The 15867-nt window shown below is 44.0% G+C and overlaps 1 protein-coding gene across 6 annotated transcripts; it reads right to left on the bottom strand.

Moving 5' to 3' along the window:
* Window positions 1-7551: 7551 nt before the first annotated feature.
* LOC125512929 (calmodulin-binding protein 60 B-like) lies at window positions 7552-15074 on the bottom strand. 6 transcript variants are annotated; one of them, XR_007285607.1, is made up of 10 exons: window positions 14916-15074; window positions 14623-14802; window positions 13658-13733; window positions 13514-13572; window positions 12892-13385; window positions 12652-12812; window positions 12372-12575; window positions 11416-11644; window positions 7992-8685; window positions 7552-7844 (listed from the first exon to the last, which is right to left on the bottom strand). XR_007285607.1 is itself a non-coding variant. In XM_048677991.1 (9 exons), the coding sequence occupies exons 2-9, from the start codon at window positions 14748-14750 to the stop codon at window positions 8084-8086; spliced, it is 1953 nt and encodes a 650-aa protein (XP_048533948.1). In that variant the 5' UTR covers window positions 14751-14802; window positions 14916-15074; the 3' UTR covers window positions 7893-8083. The 6 variants fall into 6 exon arrangements, 5 of the variants coding, with proteins under 5 accessions (XP_048533948.1, XP_048533952.1, XP_048533949.1 ...); XM_048677991.1 differs by lacking the exon at window positions 7552-7844 and having other exon boundaries at window positions 7893-8685; XM_048677995.1 differs by lacking the exon at window positions 7552-7844 and having other exon boundaries at window positions 7893-8682.
* Window positions 15075-15867: the final 793 nt, after the last annotated feature.

Genomic DNA, 15867 nt, shown 5'->3' with positions numbered 1-15867 from the left:
ATTTTTGGAGAAAAATAATTTGAATAAAAACCAACTAACTCCAAATTGAAAATAAATTTCAAAGGGACTTTAAATTTGATTCTTTGAAACTTCCAACTCATATTTCATACGTTTTGAAGAAGTCATTTTATTTTCTCTCATAAAAATCATTGAGTTGCTTAAAGCTTCTGAATTTGAAATATTTCCAAATGAAATTCAAATCTTTTCAACAACCCTTTTCATTTATTTAAATGGAAGAAGTCATGTCATCTTCTCTCTAGGGTTTTGTGATGAAATACATTTGAATTCTTGGAGATCAGAAAGCAAAGTGAAAGTTTTGGGAAAGTCATTTTATTCCCTCTCATTTAACTTTCAAAAAGTTGTGAATTTCACTCAATTTCACTCAAGCAATCAAACAATCAATCAAAACTATCTATTTAATATAACATTCCAAAATTTAGATTTTCGCGATGTTACACCAGCATGTGGTGTAGAACATAGAATCCATCACTAAGAGTATCACTCGGTTGCTGGATGCAGCAGAAGTCGGTCTTATGGCCGAAGGCGGGCCTATCGTACCTTGCCTTCTTGGTCTTGATCTCCACCCCGTACGCCGTAGAAAAAGATAGCACTGTCGAGAACAGACTTGATGTGGGTGTAATCCTTTTTGTTCATGTTCTTCGACGAGTCCAAGTAAAGAGCGTGGGAGTATCGGGGGTAAAGGATGATGAGGACGGCGCGCCCGTGGCTGCGCAAAATAAGTACACCTCAAATTAATTAGCCTCCACCATGCAAATGAATGATTGAAATCGAAGGAAGGATATTCGCGCGGATGACTTACAGGGGATGATAAGACATGAGAATCATCTCCTTGTCCTTGTTGGCGATCATGAAATTGACGATGTGGTCCCTCGCGTATTCACGGTGCTTTGCGCAGACTACCAAGAATTCATCGTGCATGAAATACGGGTCAGTGACACAGATATAAGGTATCTGCTCAATCCCGATGATGTAGTTCATGTACAAGGCATAAAGGCGGACAAACGTAAAATCCAGCTTCTTCAAGTGAAACATGTCAAAGATGTAATCGAATCGAAGGAAGAACTTCTCTGCGGGGAATGTGTGGACGTACAACCTTTGCCGCGGCATGTTAACCACGTAGAGTGGGTATCCTAGATTTTCTGAGGCGATTAGGCTTTTCTCTCTCTGCGGCACATCGTCATGAAGTCTCCTTAGATCGCCGTGTAGGGCCTCTACCGATGCCTTAGGTAGGATTGGTTCACCAGGGATATGGTATTTCGCCGCATCGGGGACAGGTATACAGTCTTGAACCCGAGGCTATGGAGGCAGCTGGATCATAGCGGCAGCTTTATTGTTCCCTTTCCTCGCTCTCTTCCTATACTTCTTTGGTGGAAGGTCGTCTATAATACGTTCAACCTCCAGACGGTGAACTCCGCCAAGGGGTCTGCGATGCCCAGACTTTCGCGTTCCGCGTCCTCCTTGGCCCATATGGACCTCTTCCCCGCGTAACCACGACTTCCGAGGTGGTGGCACCCCATGTTCCTCTTTTGAAGCCCCTTCATATACTTCGACTTTTCTTTGGCAGCTTCGGCATTGCAAGCCGCCTTGAATAATTCAAACTGCTCTTACGTGATTGTCGGATTATCCTTTACAATCTCAGAGTAGGGTTCCTTTTTGTTGATGATCCGATGTTTCACCCTTACTTTCCAGGCGGCCAACACGTCGCTAAACTTGCTCATGGCGCGTTTGTTTATATTCTTCATTGTCGGGTCTTTATCTGGATTGGTATATTTTTTTCATCTCGGCCCGGGAACAAGAATACCTGGTGCAGCTTCTTTAGGAGGGAGGGCCTCATATTTTCTATCTTTAGTTTCTCATCGTTGATGGTGGCGGTTGTCCGTACGATGCATCCTATTTGATTGTCGTAGCACGATCACGCTCCCTCAGGCTCTTTTGGCTTAAAATTGTCGTCGCCCACCTCCGTCACCACCACTCTAGTAGTGATGAGATGGTTTAGGCGTCGTTGCCTCTTTGGTTTCGGTTCTATACCGGCTTCGCCAGTATCGGCACTGGTCTCGGCGCCGGTCTCAGTCTCAGCGCCGGTCTCGGCGCCGGTCTCAGTATCAGCGTTGGTCTCGATGTCGGTCTCAGTCTATGATGTGACAGGTGGGCCCAGCAACAACAACCGTTGATCGTCGGCAAGGTTCAAAAATTCATCTGCCGCCAGGTAGACGTCATCGCAATCACCAGAACCATGTCTAGTCAATTAATTCTAGACCTAATAAAATGAATAATGACATAAAAAGGCCTATGTTTTTCAGGAACGTTGATTCCTTCCCGATGCGGCAAATCCCGGGCACTCGATATGTCCTAGTTTGTAGTACAAGTCATGCCGAAATTCACAGAAATTTTCAGCATGATCTTTGCTAAAAAGTGGACAAATCGAGCACCTGAAATTTGGCAGAACGGAAATGAATCAACATTCTGGAAAAACATAGGCCACTCGGCTTCATTCCCTGAAAACAACAAAAGGCCACTTGGGCACAATCGAACCACTTCAATGAAAAGATATAACATGACCACTTCAATGAAAAGATATAATCAACAATAAAAGTCTAGGAAGGGATCATCTTTAAAATAAAACTTGCCTAAATTATTTTCCTTGAAAAATAGTGGTCTTTTCAAAAATCAAAAACCTTTGCAAAATGACCTCACTAAACACTTATCTGCCTAGGACAGAACCCAAATTCTGTTCTAGCTATTCCTCACACACACAACACACATTATTTTCTCTAACCCTTCTTTGCCTAGGACAGAACATTTCTCTAACCCTTTTGACCTAATGCTCTAAAATAAATTTTTGCTCTAACCTAGCCAACCTAGTTAACCTAGCTTGTTAACCTATAATGAACCTAATTAACCTAGCTAGTTAACCTAGTTAGTTAACATAGCTAGTTAACCTAGCTAGTTAACCTAGATAATTAACCTAATTAAACTAGTTAACCTAGCTAGTTCTCTGTCAAAGCCCTAAATAAATTTTTGCACTAACCTAGATAATTAACCTAATTAAACTAGTTAACCTAACTAGTTCTTTGTCAAAGCCCTAACTGAATTTTTGCACTAACCTAGAAAATTAACCTAATTAAACTAGTTAACCTAGCTAGCTAGTTCTCTGTCCAATGTTTGTGCTATGCATGAGAGAGAGGAGGGGTGGGGGCTTACAGAGGATGGCTCCGGTGGTGGCGAGGGAGGCAGTGGTGGCGAGGGAGGCAGGGGCGTCTCCGGTGATGGTGAAGGGGGCAGTTGTGGCGAGGGAGGCAGGGGCGTCTCCGGTGATGGCGAGGGGGGCAGTTGTGGCGAGGGAGGCAGGGGGCGTCGAGGGTGGCTCCCGTAGCGCCGAGGACGGCTCCGGGTAGGGATGGCAATGGGTAGGGTATGGGCGGGTACAACCTCCTTCTACCCAAACCCATACCCATACAAACTTTTTATACCCACCCACTTCAATACCCATGGATATAAACTGACACCCATGCCCATACCCATCGGGTATCCTATACCCAATGGGTATCCATTGGGTACAATATATAGCATTCAAATTCTTAAGAGGTAGAGAAATGAGCTCAAAATTCAAGTGATTATGGTAGAGTAATATAGCACGTATGTGGCCTCCTCCAGTTGGTGGCCTCTTGGAGGCATCAAGGGAGTATGAGCAGCGGTTGGTGGAAGGCCGGCGTAGTGGAAGGCGGTGGTGGGAATTGGGGATCGCTGGATCGAGTGTTCGGCAAGAGTCTGGTAGCGAAGAGTCGATGTTTCATCTTTTTGAGGAGTCACATAGGACGTATGAGGAGTGGCGAGCAGGTGATTATGAGCCTACGAGCTATGACTTGTTTAAGGAATATGAGATTTAGGGTTGGACCATATGAGTTGGATGTTAACCCCACATGTTATAGGAGTTATTTTCATTTATTGATTTTTTTTGGGGTATCCATTGGGTTACCCATGGGCACAATTTCTTACCCATGCCCTACCCATATATTTTGCGGGTATGGATACCCATTACCCGTGGATAGAAAATCTCTTCAAGTCTTGCCCATACCCATTGTTTTCGGGTAGGGTACCTGCGAGTACCCATACCCATGGGCAAAATTTCCATCCCTAGGCTCCGATGGCGTCGACGGCGCGCGGCTCCGGTGGCTCCGGAGGCGTCGACGTCAGCAGGAGACAGCGACGAAGTGGGGCGATGGCGAAGTGGAGAGACGGCGGCGAAGTGGGGCAGGGGGTTTAGGGGAGAAGTGGTGGTCGGGGGGCGCGCAGGGGTTAAGTCAAACATAGTGGTAGCGCTGGAAGTAAAAACACGCTATAGCTAAGTTAGCTATAACGCTTCTTACAAAACGCGCTACTGCTATAGCTTTCTCATTTATTTTTATTTTATTTTATTTTTCTTTCCATTTTATTTTTTTCTTTCTCATTTTTTATTTCTTTCATTTTCATTTACTTTTATATTTGTTTTTCATTTTATTTTCTTTTCATTAGCAGTGGCGCTTTTCACCGTAAATGCGCTGCTACAGTAATCTTAGTGGTAGCGCGGTTTTTCTAAGACCGCTACTACTATGTGTAGCCTATCGGCTTAGTAGTGGGAATTTTAGTAGTAGCGCTTTTACATGGAGACGCGTTACTGCTACATTCATATCTGTAGCGTAGTTAACCTACACGCGCTATTGCTATATAACACTAGCGCCCTTTTTTAACAAGCGCTAGTACTAAAGTTCTGTGTATAAGGTTTTCCCTAGTAGTGAATATATAGGACGAAGAATTAGGTCAGGGGGTGTTGGAGTAGGCCTAGGGCACGCCCCTGTGGCTTGTCGTCTACTCCAAGGTCTCATGACTTGGAGTCAAGTCCAACAGGTGTCTTCTGGTCCAAGAAAAATCATCATGAAGGTTTTATTTCGTTTGGACTCCGTTTGGTATTTCTTTTCTGCGAAACTCAAAAATAAGGAAAAAACAGAAACTGGCACTAGGCTCTAGGTTAATAAGTTAGTCCCAACAATAATATAAAATAGCATATTAATGCATATAAAACATCCAAAATAGATAATATAATAGTATGGGACAATAAAAAATTATAGATACGTTGGAAACGTATCACTATAATAGTAGAATTGGTACCGGGTTTTGTTTTCTCACACCTACAAGTAAAAGGCTTATGGAGGACCTTGGCTAGTAAGTGGCACAAATAATTCAAGCAAATGTTAGTCAAGATGTCGAAAAAGTTGAAAAATGCACAAATCGCAAGTAAGACAAATAGATCAAACCCATGGATATCACTAGGAACACACATGGAAGATAGATGGGATCCGCACAACCAAGGAATGCGCTCTAAGAGGTGGAACCACGGAAATGCTCTTGTTGTACGGATACGAGAGAGACGCTAGCTCGATTGCTCTAATGGGCTAGATATGCTAGTGCACCAACCTAAGAGAGAAAGGGGCCGTCTACCATCCCAAGTATGCTTATATATGTATGAACCGAGATGATAGACTAGGTAAGGTGGCTCAATGCTATTGCTTACAAGCTCTTGCTTCTATTTTTATTTTGCTTATAAGCTCTTTTTTTACTATGCCACAATGCTTGATATGTGAGCCGAAATGCGAGATAACAAGTAGGATATGCACGGGAGAGACGTAACACTAAAGGTGCACTAAAAGTGTGGCCCGACAATTCTCAACTTACTAGTCTCGATGGGTAAGTGACGCAAAAGAGGCTTGAGGCTATCAAGGTAATGGAAAGGGTAATACAAAGGTGTCGTCGAGGTTACCATCCTTACTTACGGTTGGTATGAAGATGGAGTTGTTGAAGTCGAAGTGGAGTCCGAGCCGATGACGAGTGGCGGTGATGATGAAGTCAAGTTGTGCCCAAGTAGCCGAAACACCTTAGGACACATGTAACCGCAACCCAATAGCTCAAACACCAACGAGAAGTATTGCGGAAGACAAATGGTGGTGATGGAATGACAAAAAGAAGCAAAACAGGAAGTGGCCGAACAATTCTGTAAGGCCCGTGCGCACGGGGTAAGTGAGTCCCGTGTGAACGGGGTCCCAATGGCACGTGCGCACGGGGTGTTCTGTAGCGGAAGAACACCTTCGGATCCGTGGGGTTTTTGCAAAATCCGGCCAAAATCAACGCTAAGATGGATGGAGGATGGCGGGAAGGGGAAGATCCACTTGTCAAACACTACATCTGTGGATCAAATCAACCAAATCTCACAAGATCTAACAAATTGCAAGAAAATTTTTGGGGCTATTTTTGGTGGGGATTTTCGAATTAGGACGAAAAACAACAAAATCAAACTAGAATATGGGAGATAGAGACTCCAAGATGTGAATCAACCTTGCTCATAATACTAAGATGTTGTAGGGTGAAACCCTAAGAGGGATCTTTTCACACTTGGAGGGGGGAAGGGATGAACACCAAGAACATGAGGAATTCACTCCAACAAAACCCAATTACACATCCACTAGAATAGCAAACACATAGATCAACAAGCATACAAGAACAATCCAAGGAAACAAGCACAAAGATAAGGTTCTTCCCACTCCTAAGGAGGTGAGGTCTTGATGATAGTCTTCTCCAAAGAGGAGGTCTTGAAATCCACTTGGGATCCTCTCCTGAGAGGTCTTGATCTCCAAGAGGAGTGGTACAAGGAGCAAAGCCCTATCAATATCTCACATATACTTTGCCGAGCCTAAACATGACCCTAGGTACGGAATATATAGGTAGGTGGGCGGGGGGGGCGAAGTGGAGGCCCAAGAGCAGCTCGCAGTTGTTCATCCAGAAGGGTCGTGCGCACGAGGGTCATGTGTGCACGGTACATGGTCGTGCGCCCAGGGTGCTGCAACATCAGCTCCCTGGGTAGCCCGTGCGCACGGGGTCGCCTGGGAGGTGCAGTCTTGCTCCTCTTGGCTTCCTTCTTCTTCCTCGATGCCTTGGGGTGCTTCTCCTCCTCCTTTGGGGCATCCCGCAGCTGCTTGGTGGCGTCGGTCTTCATACCTAATGACACATAGCATGTTTTGGTGAGGTAGCAACCAAGTCTCGTTCATGTCCATATCTTTCTCAAGTAGGAGTGAGTTCACCTCGATTTCAATTGTGCGTGCTCGAGTTCTTGTCATGGGTCCATGTGGTGCATTATTCGTAGTCGGTTTGTGAATGAACATGTGGTGAAAAGAATGTTTCCATGTCCATATGCCCCTTTTCTTATTATTTGTATTAAGGTGAGGTGAATGAACATGTGGTGAAAAGAATGTTTCCATGTCCATATGCCCCTTTTCTTATTATTTGTATTAAGGTGAGGTGCATTATATCTCATCATTCGTTGATGGTGTTTCACGTTGCACGACGTGCATAATACAGTGAATCAATAAAACAACAACACATAAACCACATCCAGAGGATGAATGGTGTATGAGAAGAGAAGACATGAATGACAAGTTCAACAAAAAAAAGTAGCTAGAGGGGTGCATGAAGATACTTGTGTTTATGTTGTGGCTCACTTCATGAGGAGTAAAATGAGCATTCATTCATTTGTTGGCCCGGGGCAACACATGGGCAGTCAATTAGTCTATGGTAAATTTGGCTGTCACCGTGTCTTACATAATGAAACATGCAATTCAAAAGGAAAAACATAAGAAAACATGTGTAGATGACAAGATCCAACGCAACATTTACATGTGGCTATCTATAACACAGTGTATTGTAAAAAGATGGCTATCTTGTTTTTCTTAACCAAAGGAGATACAGTTCTATTTTACGTGAAAACAATAGGAATACTTTAACGCCTTTCCTGATATCTGCAACAAATAAATGTACACAGTTTAGGTAAAAGGGTCTTATCAACATCACGCTAAACAAACAAATGCATAGACAATGGTGAAACTATACAGAAAAAGAAAAACATAAACTAAACAGGAGTTCGTCCATGATTAAGAACTCATGACCTGAATGTCTTTCCATGGTGCATTGCTGAGCCCATGCGTTACGGATCCTTAAACAATTACACGGACAGCATTTAAGAACTTAAGACATGTTGCTAGTCATCATCTAGCTCAACGAGCTGAGCTCTTCGCTCGGCCGCTTTCTTCCTGACGAAGATGCCCCACCTCATAGCTGCCTTGATTTTAAGCCAACCCACAACAGCTTTCCCAGGTGGACGAGTGCGGTCATCCTCAAAGTTCAAGTTCGGGGAAGGTGACTGCATGTAGGGCGGAAAAGTGAAGCCATCATCATTCATGTTGGTAGATGCTCCACCCATGTTCAAAATTCGCAGCATCTGTTGCATTTCGTCATTCTCGAGTATCTCATGGCTCCTCAACCTGATCTCCTCCATCAAGTAGTCATCAACCGCACGGTTCTCTTGCGGCTGTGACCATTGATCGAAAGGGTTCAGGTCTGCAGGTTGCATGGACTGACCAACTGCTGAGAATTCAAAACCCTGTTGCTGCTGCTGTGCAGGTTCCAATGCCAAAATATTGGAGCCTCCAGAAGTTTGAGTCTGAAGGGAGGGCCCACTGAACTGGCTTTCAGGTGACAGTGCACTCCTCTCATATTGCATGGTAATGTTTGCAGCGTTATTCTGAGGACTAGTGTTTCTTGCTGCCAGATTTCCATTATATGTGCTTCTTACTCCAGCTGCTGGACAGAGAACACGAATTCAGCAATCTCAGTATATCAACACTGCATAGTACTAAATTACAAATATCATGTGGCCCGCACATCTATACCAGAAGCAGCAGTCAGTTTCTTTATGCATATATAAGGGCATCCATGATGTGGAAATGAAAGTCAACTTTAGGAATTTTTACACATTGTCAGGTCGACCTTAGTTAGAAACATGTTGAGGCAGCTCCCTAACTGTATAACCCATGCACAAGCAAATCAAAAATGTTCTTTCTCTCTTCTCTGTCTGCAGTGTGAAGATTGGACAGCAGTTTTTTCTCTTGCCACAGGGTCATGGATGCGCCATCGCTGGGAAGACAGCCACCGTCAACATCTGAGCGCTGAAGCAAGAGGATGGGACACGGTGGAGACCAGAACCGAAGCAAGCAAGGCAAGAAGATGATGAGTAGCACTTGAGCGCAAGCCGCCGCCACGCGGACGGACGACCACAACCAACAAGGTGAAGGAGCCTAGCGCACGATGCCCAGGCCGAGCGGTACGTGCAGTCGGTCCTGGGCAGAGCTGGAGAGAAGAGCAGAGAGTAAAGAAATATCCATGGCCGCAAGGCCAGATCTGGTGGATGCCAGTTTCAAGGCTTCTCTGATCACGAACAGCGAATGGCACATGCGGCACTAAGATTCCACGTTGAAAAAAAAAGAGGATTTAGGGAACTTATTGCCGGCGCGTATGAAGGAACGGACGAAGGTAAAAAATGTTCAACGGTTGAGGAAGGAAACTAGCAAAACTCGCAAGTGGCTCCATCTTAAGGGCTAGTTGCCCGTAAGCATGGTGAAGATTTAATTTGGAGTCAAATAAACTGGTGGTACATGAAGTTGCACTGGATGGTCACTTTGGTGCTACAACTTGAAAGATACACCGACCGAGTGCCTAAACTTACAATGCAGTGCATTTTCCGCCTAGACTACGTGGTTTTCTAGAGCGACGCAATGGGTTGACGTTCCCAATGTTCCACGTGCAGGCCTCATGTCCAGCCTGCTGGCCATGTTGGCCTCCTACGAGTCCGTGGCACTCCCAGCTGCCATCCGCTTCTTAGCATCCACCTTTCTAGGCGATAGGCGGGGGCCACATGGTACGCAGGCCACCATCGACCAGATCATCCTGGACCGGACCCATCGCACTCGAGCCGCCATGCCCGCTGCTCTGCTTTGTGCACAGCTGCAGTGCGTCGCCGGCGCCGATGATCCTAGAGTGCCTCGAGTTAGCATTCGGCGCGTCGGTGGTGGGCCGGATCAAGGAGCTGATCAAGGAATGGCGAGAAGAACTCGCCCAAGGGGTGCTGTTGAAGACGTTCTACGCTTCTAGTCCACGCACATGCTCGCCAAAGGGTCACCGTTGTTGTTCTAGCCCATGCGTTGGTGCTTGCCGCAAGCGCTGCTACCGCCCATGCGTCGATGCCAGAGGCTCGTGCAATGAGGCACACAAAACTAGCATTGATTTCCCACCCGATACCACACGCGCCGTGCCCCACACCGTCCATGCACACCATTGTTGGCCCCACCCTCATGCCATGCCCACCACTCCCCATCTTCCTTGTCTCGTCGGCGAATGGCACAGCAGGTGCCATAGTCATTTCCGAGCCAGAGCGGTGTGCACAACATGCATCAACTGGTCTATAACGTCGCCATCTTCATGGGTGTGCTAGTGTCATCTCTCAAGGCCAATACTAAGTACAAAATTCAATGTATCTCCATAATAACATGCAGCATTGTCTCATGCACGTGGCACATGAGGTCCTGTGTTTGATGCCCCGACGCGCTCCTTTTTCCGTTCCTATTTCTTTCCCATGTGCTGACAAGCAGGGCCCATATGCCATAGTGAGAGAGATAGAGATTTATTTCTCTCGTATGTTGACAAACAGGGCCCACTCGCACCACATAGGCAGAGTTGATGGCTACGGATAGATTAAGCACCGTATTGTCACGTTTAGTCATGTTTTGGCGCTCAATCGGTGTATTTTTTAAGTTGTGGCACCAAAGTGACCATCTAGTGCAACTTCATGTACCACCAGCGTATTTGACTCTTTAATTTGCTATAGCACATGGTGTGGGACCCATCTTATGGCATCCTTACGAATTAAGCATTTGAGACAGCCTAAATGAGTCAAAATTGAAGTGCTGACAAAGTGACAAGGTAGTTACAGCAGTTTGCAGCCACGATGCAAATGTGGCATTAACACCACTTTATCTATAGTTACCAATGTCACAATTTTAGTGATCTGAATATACCTACTTGAAAAGGCATCTGTTGTGCTTTACTATGTGCTACATCACATTATGACTTATACTCCCTCCAGTCCTTTTTACTCTGCATATTAGAATTCTCTGAAGTCAAACTTCACAAAGTTTGATCATATTTATATGAAAAAATATCAACATCTGTCATGCTAAAGTTATACAATATGAAACTTTAAGTCATGACACATCTATTGATATTGATTTCAGATTGTGAATGTTGGTACTTTTTTCTATAAAGTTGGTCAAACTTTACAAGGCTTGACTTCAGTCAAATCTTATATGCGAACTAAAAAGGACCGGAGGGAGTACTACTACCTGAGCAGACTATGATGACAATGAATAACTGAAGAAAGAAATCATTTAAAACAATGAATAATCCTATAGAAATAACAATGGTGGACAATTAATATTCATAAGATACATCAGGGTTGTTTGATTGAGGTCTTATTACCTTCACTTGGAGTGCCTGTTGAAGTTTGGCCAGCTTTTCCTGGCAGTAACTGTTTTTGTGCATTGACAAAACCATACAAAGCAGGGTTACTTGTTGAAGCTGATGCGGTATCACTTCTGGTCGTGACAGATTTCTTTTTCTGCTTGAAGCCAAGAAGTGCCTTACCATCATATTCTACAGCATGCATCCAATCCTCATATGCTTTCTTTACCAACGTGTCAGCATAGACCTGGATTTAAGTTGAGCATATTTGTGTTTTAGTAGAATATCTGTGTTTAAATATAATGACTTGAGTGAAGAATTATTTCATGAGGGAAAAGAAATTTAGCTAAGATGGTAGAGAATGCAGATTAAAGAATCAAAACTGCTACAGTTCATATGCACATAGCACAAACTTCAACTCATACAGCACCCAAATATCAGCAGTTACTTTGATTTAGTTATAGTTGACAACTTAACATGGACAACGCAAAATGTTTAGAGCTAACGAACTCTCTTGAAATTGAAGTTTCATTTTACTTTTTCTGTTGAAATGAGAATGGTTATAATTTGGCTGCACCAGGATACCAGTATAATCATGCAAATATGAACTACTAGTGATGGGAGTTTAAAGAACTCTAAATTGACAGAACCTCTTCCAAATTATATAATGCATCCTGCTGGTCTATTTGGTATCCATTGAATGTGTGGTACTGAAATTTAGCTAGAGAAATCTGTGTATTTATGTGTATTGCTGGAAGGGCCTGGATGTGCGGTGAACATGTTGAACGCGGACCAGTCTGAGTGATACACTGGTATCGTACAGCAGAACACAAGTTTGCAGTCTCATGTAACAACTTGCTCCGCTATACCAAATCTAAGCCTTACAACACCAATGATTTTTACAAATATTTAACAGGCCCAGACGACATGTAACTGGACTTATTATTCGATAACACATAAATAAATTTGCAAACCTTCTGGTTGTCCGTGAGATTTTCAGCTGAAATGAACTGATCATCAGCAATCAAGCCAGTGAACTCATATATGTTATTGAATATTGCACCGACATTTCTTGAATCATTCACATAATATATATAATGCTTTCCACCTAAAACACAAGTCTTTGCATGCTCAACAAGGCTTTCCCACATCTTATTTGACATGCCACTGCCAAGAATCTACAGAGACAAGAGCGTAAGAACATAAACCAAGCTCCATAAATTACAGTCTGATAACAGGCATAATAGAACTTACACTACGCAACCTCTGTTGATCCCTAACAAGAAGCCGAAGAAAATCTTCAACTGTATAGATTCCGCTTCCATTTAACTTCTTGTGGAATGCACCATCCTTGCCAACCTTTTCTAATCTCCAAACATCATCCTTCAAAGCAGGAGGGTAGTGTTTTTTGTACACTGCAAAATACAATATCAGCCTACTCAATGCTTGAAACTTTTAACAGTATGAGCAAATTAACAATGTATGGACACATACATTCCCCTCTATGATCTTTAACAGTAAAAGCTTCTGTCTTCGCCTCCCTAACACGAATACCTTCAGAAAAACCAGAGGCAACCCTGAGCCCAAGTCTGAATTTCCTGCTTCTTATCCAGCTGGAGTTGTCAGTGAAGATAAGCTCCCCTATGGTTCCAACACCTTCTTTAAGAGTCACCTGAAGGTCACCAGTCAAGAGAGGTCTTTTCCCTTCGCGCTCCTTGACAATATGGCCTTCAAACTCCTCTTCTGTCCAACCCTCATCTTCCTCTTTATTGAAGTCACCCTCAAGCACAAGAACATCCAGCTTTGCACATGATTCAGGTCCCGAAGTGACAACACAACCAGTGTTGGTATCCAGCAGCACAACATGTATAGCTGCCCCCTGCTCGCCTTCTACTTTTCCACCAGTAAAGAGTGGGAGAGACAACCTGCTTCTAAATTGAAGCTGAAGATTTGTCCCATCAGGGCCTTCTATTCTTTTGGGAGAGGACCTGTTTTCACTATGCATTAGTATCGTATCTCACCAGTGTGGCTAAACCACATCTGCAGAAAATCTGAAAATCCCAGATAAAGCCATCCCATGAGTGCCACCACGTTAAACAAGTTTATGATCTTGTACCTTCCTTCAATTCTAGCAGGACCCAACTTGGCCAAAGCACGCTCTACCTCTTCGCTTACCTATTCACAAAATATAGAAGAACAGAATGATCAACATGCTCCATCAAATAAGTCAATAGACCGTACAATAAGTGCTTCTACTCACAACTCTTCGAAGAATAGGCTCCAGCGATGAACAAAGCTTCTGCAGACTGTCGACTTTTAGTGCTTCCACAATGACACTACAATATGTGTCCTTTGTTTAGTAATCAAAATTTCAGAATGTTGCAGACAAGTAGAATCACCGTTGTATTCAATTTGAAATGTACAGACACCATAACTGTAGCGTATTGACTAATTCTTTCAAACAGGTATTCTTAAAAACTATTAGCATCATTTGACAGTCAGATCATCATTGTATTCAATACATTATCAGTGTTAAAAGCAGTGCCGACACTGCATGTAATCGACCCTATCTAAACCAAATTATTCAAAGCTACATACTGAACTCTCTTGGCACTGTAAAGATTTTTTTTTCTATAACCTATCAAGAGTTCTAAAATATGTTATACCTGTTGCCGGTGATTAAACATATGGAACTTTCTGGTGCATCAATGCGGTATAAAAACGTGCTATCATATATCATAGAAAAGGAGTCAGGCAGAGCTGAGCAGGATGCGCAGATTTGTGCTGTCAGCTGGTGCTCTTACACGGAACTGAGCAGCACTCACTGGAGTACCAACTGAGTACCACCAAGCACAAAAACAGCTATGCGCCACAGTACATTTTGGACTAAAATTAAATTATCATCTGGAGTCACTTCCTTTAGCTTATAATTTAAAGAAGTAGTAAATGTGTTATGCTCAGAGAATCATCTTGGGTCCAAGTTCCAATCCTACTCTTACCTAACTGATTCAACTAAAACAAGGATTAGGTAAGCTGTAGCACCCCTATTCCAGCCGGTAGGAAGCTTAACAACAACATTAGGAATCGAATTACTCAACCGAATGGAGGTAAGTGGAGGATCTAAATTTCTTCCTAATTAAAGCAGCCGACAACCTAAACCCCAAACCCAAACTTGTCCCACAAACCCTGGAAATTTGGTACTACCAGGCAGAAAGAAACACGAACCTTGCAAGGGCAGGCACGCGGGGCCGTTTGGCCGCATGGTCGTCGTCGCCGCCGCCGCCAGTGCCGTTGGTGGGGTCGAGCACACGCTTCGAGCCCGACCGCTGCAGGCCCCGCCCAGACCGCTGCATCACGCCAAAACTCTAGCCCTAGCGGCCTCCTCTGCCGCCGCCACCGTCAGATCTGCACCGGCCGCCACCACGAATCCAGGTCAAAAAATAATAATTCCGTGGAGAAAACAAAAATCAAAAATAAAAGCAGCGACCAGAACCCAATCGAAGCGCGCGATACCGTACCGGTGCGGCCGGCGGGAAAATCAGGTGGATCGAGAGGGCCGGGCGAGAGATCTGCGCTATTAGTGTGGGGGTGAGTGAGCACCGCGCGGCGCCTGCTCGTGTGTTTGTTTGTGCTCGCTCTCTACCGCCTGCCTTTTCTTTACGACTTTTATACTAGGGAACGCTAGGCGCCGGCCGACCGGTCACAGCTTTGGGCCGGTCTCCTCTGACGTAGGGCTGCAAACGAGTCGAGCTTGAATGAGTTGGAGTTGCTCAGCTCAATTAATATAAAAATTTGAGCGAGCTCAAACTGAGTGAAGCTCATGATCAAGCTATAGAACATGACTCGTGCTTTAACTTGTAACGATCTCGAGGTCAATCTTAAGCTAGTTTCAAGCTAAATGAGATAGTAAAAATTATAAATCTATGGATGAAAAACAAAAAATAAGGTGAATATGCTGAAACCTTTACAAAATATAGAATATTTAACACATAGTCGACCACGTGCCATAATTAGGCCTAAATCTTCTCTGCATTTAATTAAGTTTTCATGTTCGTTGGTAAATAAAATGAAGAAAAATTGTGGACAGCATATATGGTAATAAATTATTTTATTTCCATTTAGTATATGACATGATCATTTAACATAATAATATTATGTCGAGCTATCGAGCTAAAATCGAGCGAGCCAACATTGGCTCAAGATCGGCTCGTTCTTCGGTCGAGCTACATAAAATGTTCAAACTCAGCTTGTTTCTTTTTGAGTCGATCTCGAGTCAAGTAAAAAACGAGTCGATCTCGAGCGGCTCATGAGCCTCGAGCTTTTCTTGCAGCCTTACCTCCAAGCTCGTATGTTTTCAGCATCTGCACTATCTTTTGCCCGATTCTTCAAAAATCGAACCTCCACCAAGCTTCTCTCGTAATCTTAACTTATACTAGCATGTACCCGCGCGGCGGCACGCCGCGCCTTGTT

This window comes from Triticum urartu, chromosome 6, assembly GCF_003073215.2.
Source record: "Triticum urartu cultivar G1812 chromosome 6, Tu2.1, whole genome shotgun sequence".
In the NCBI taxonomy this organism is placed as follows: domain Eukaryota; kingdom Viridiplantae; phylum Streptophyta; class Magnoliopsida; order Poales; family Poaceae; genus Triticum; species Triticum urartu.
This window is presented reverse-complemented; position numbering and strand designations above follow the sequence as displayed.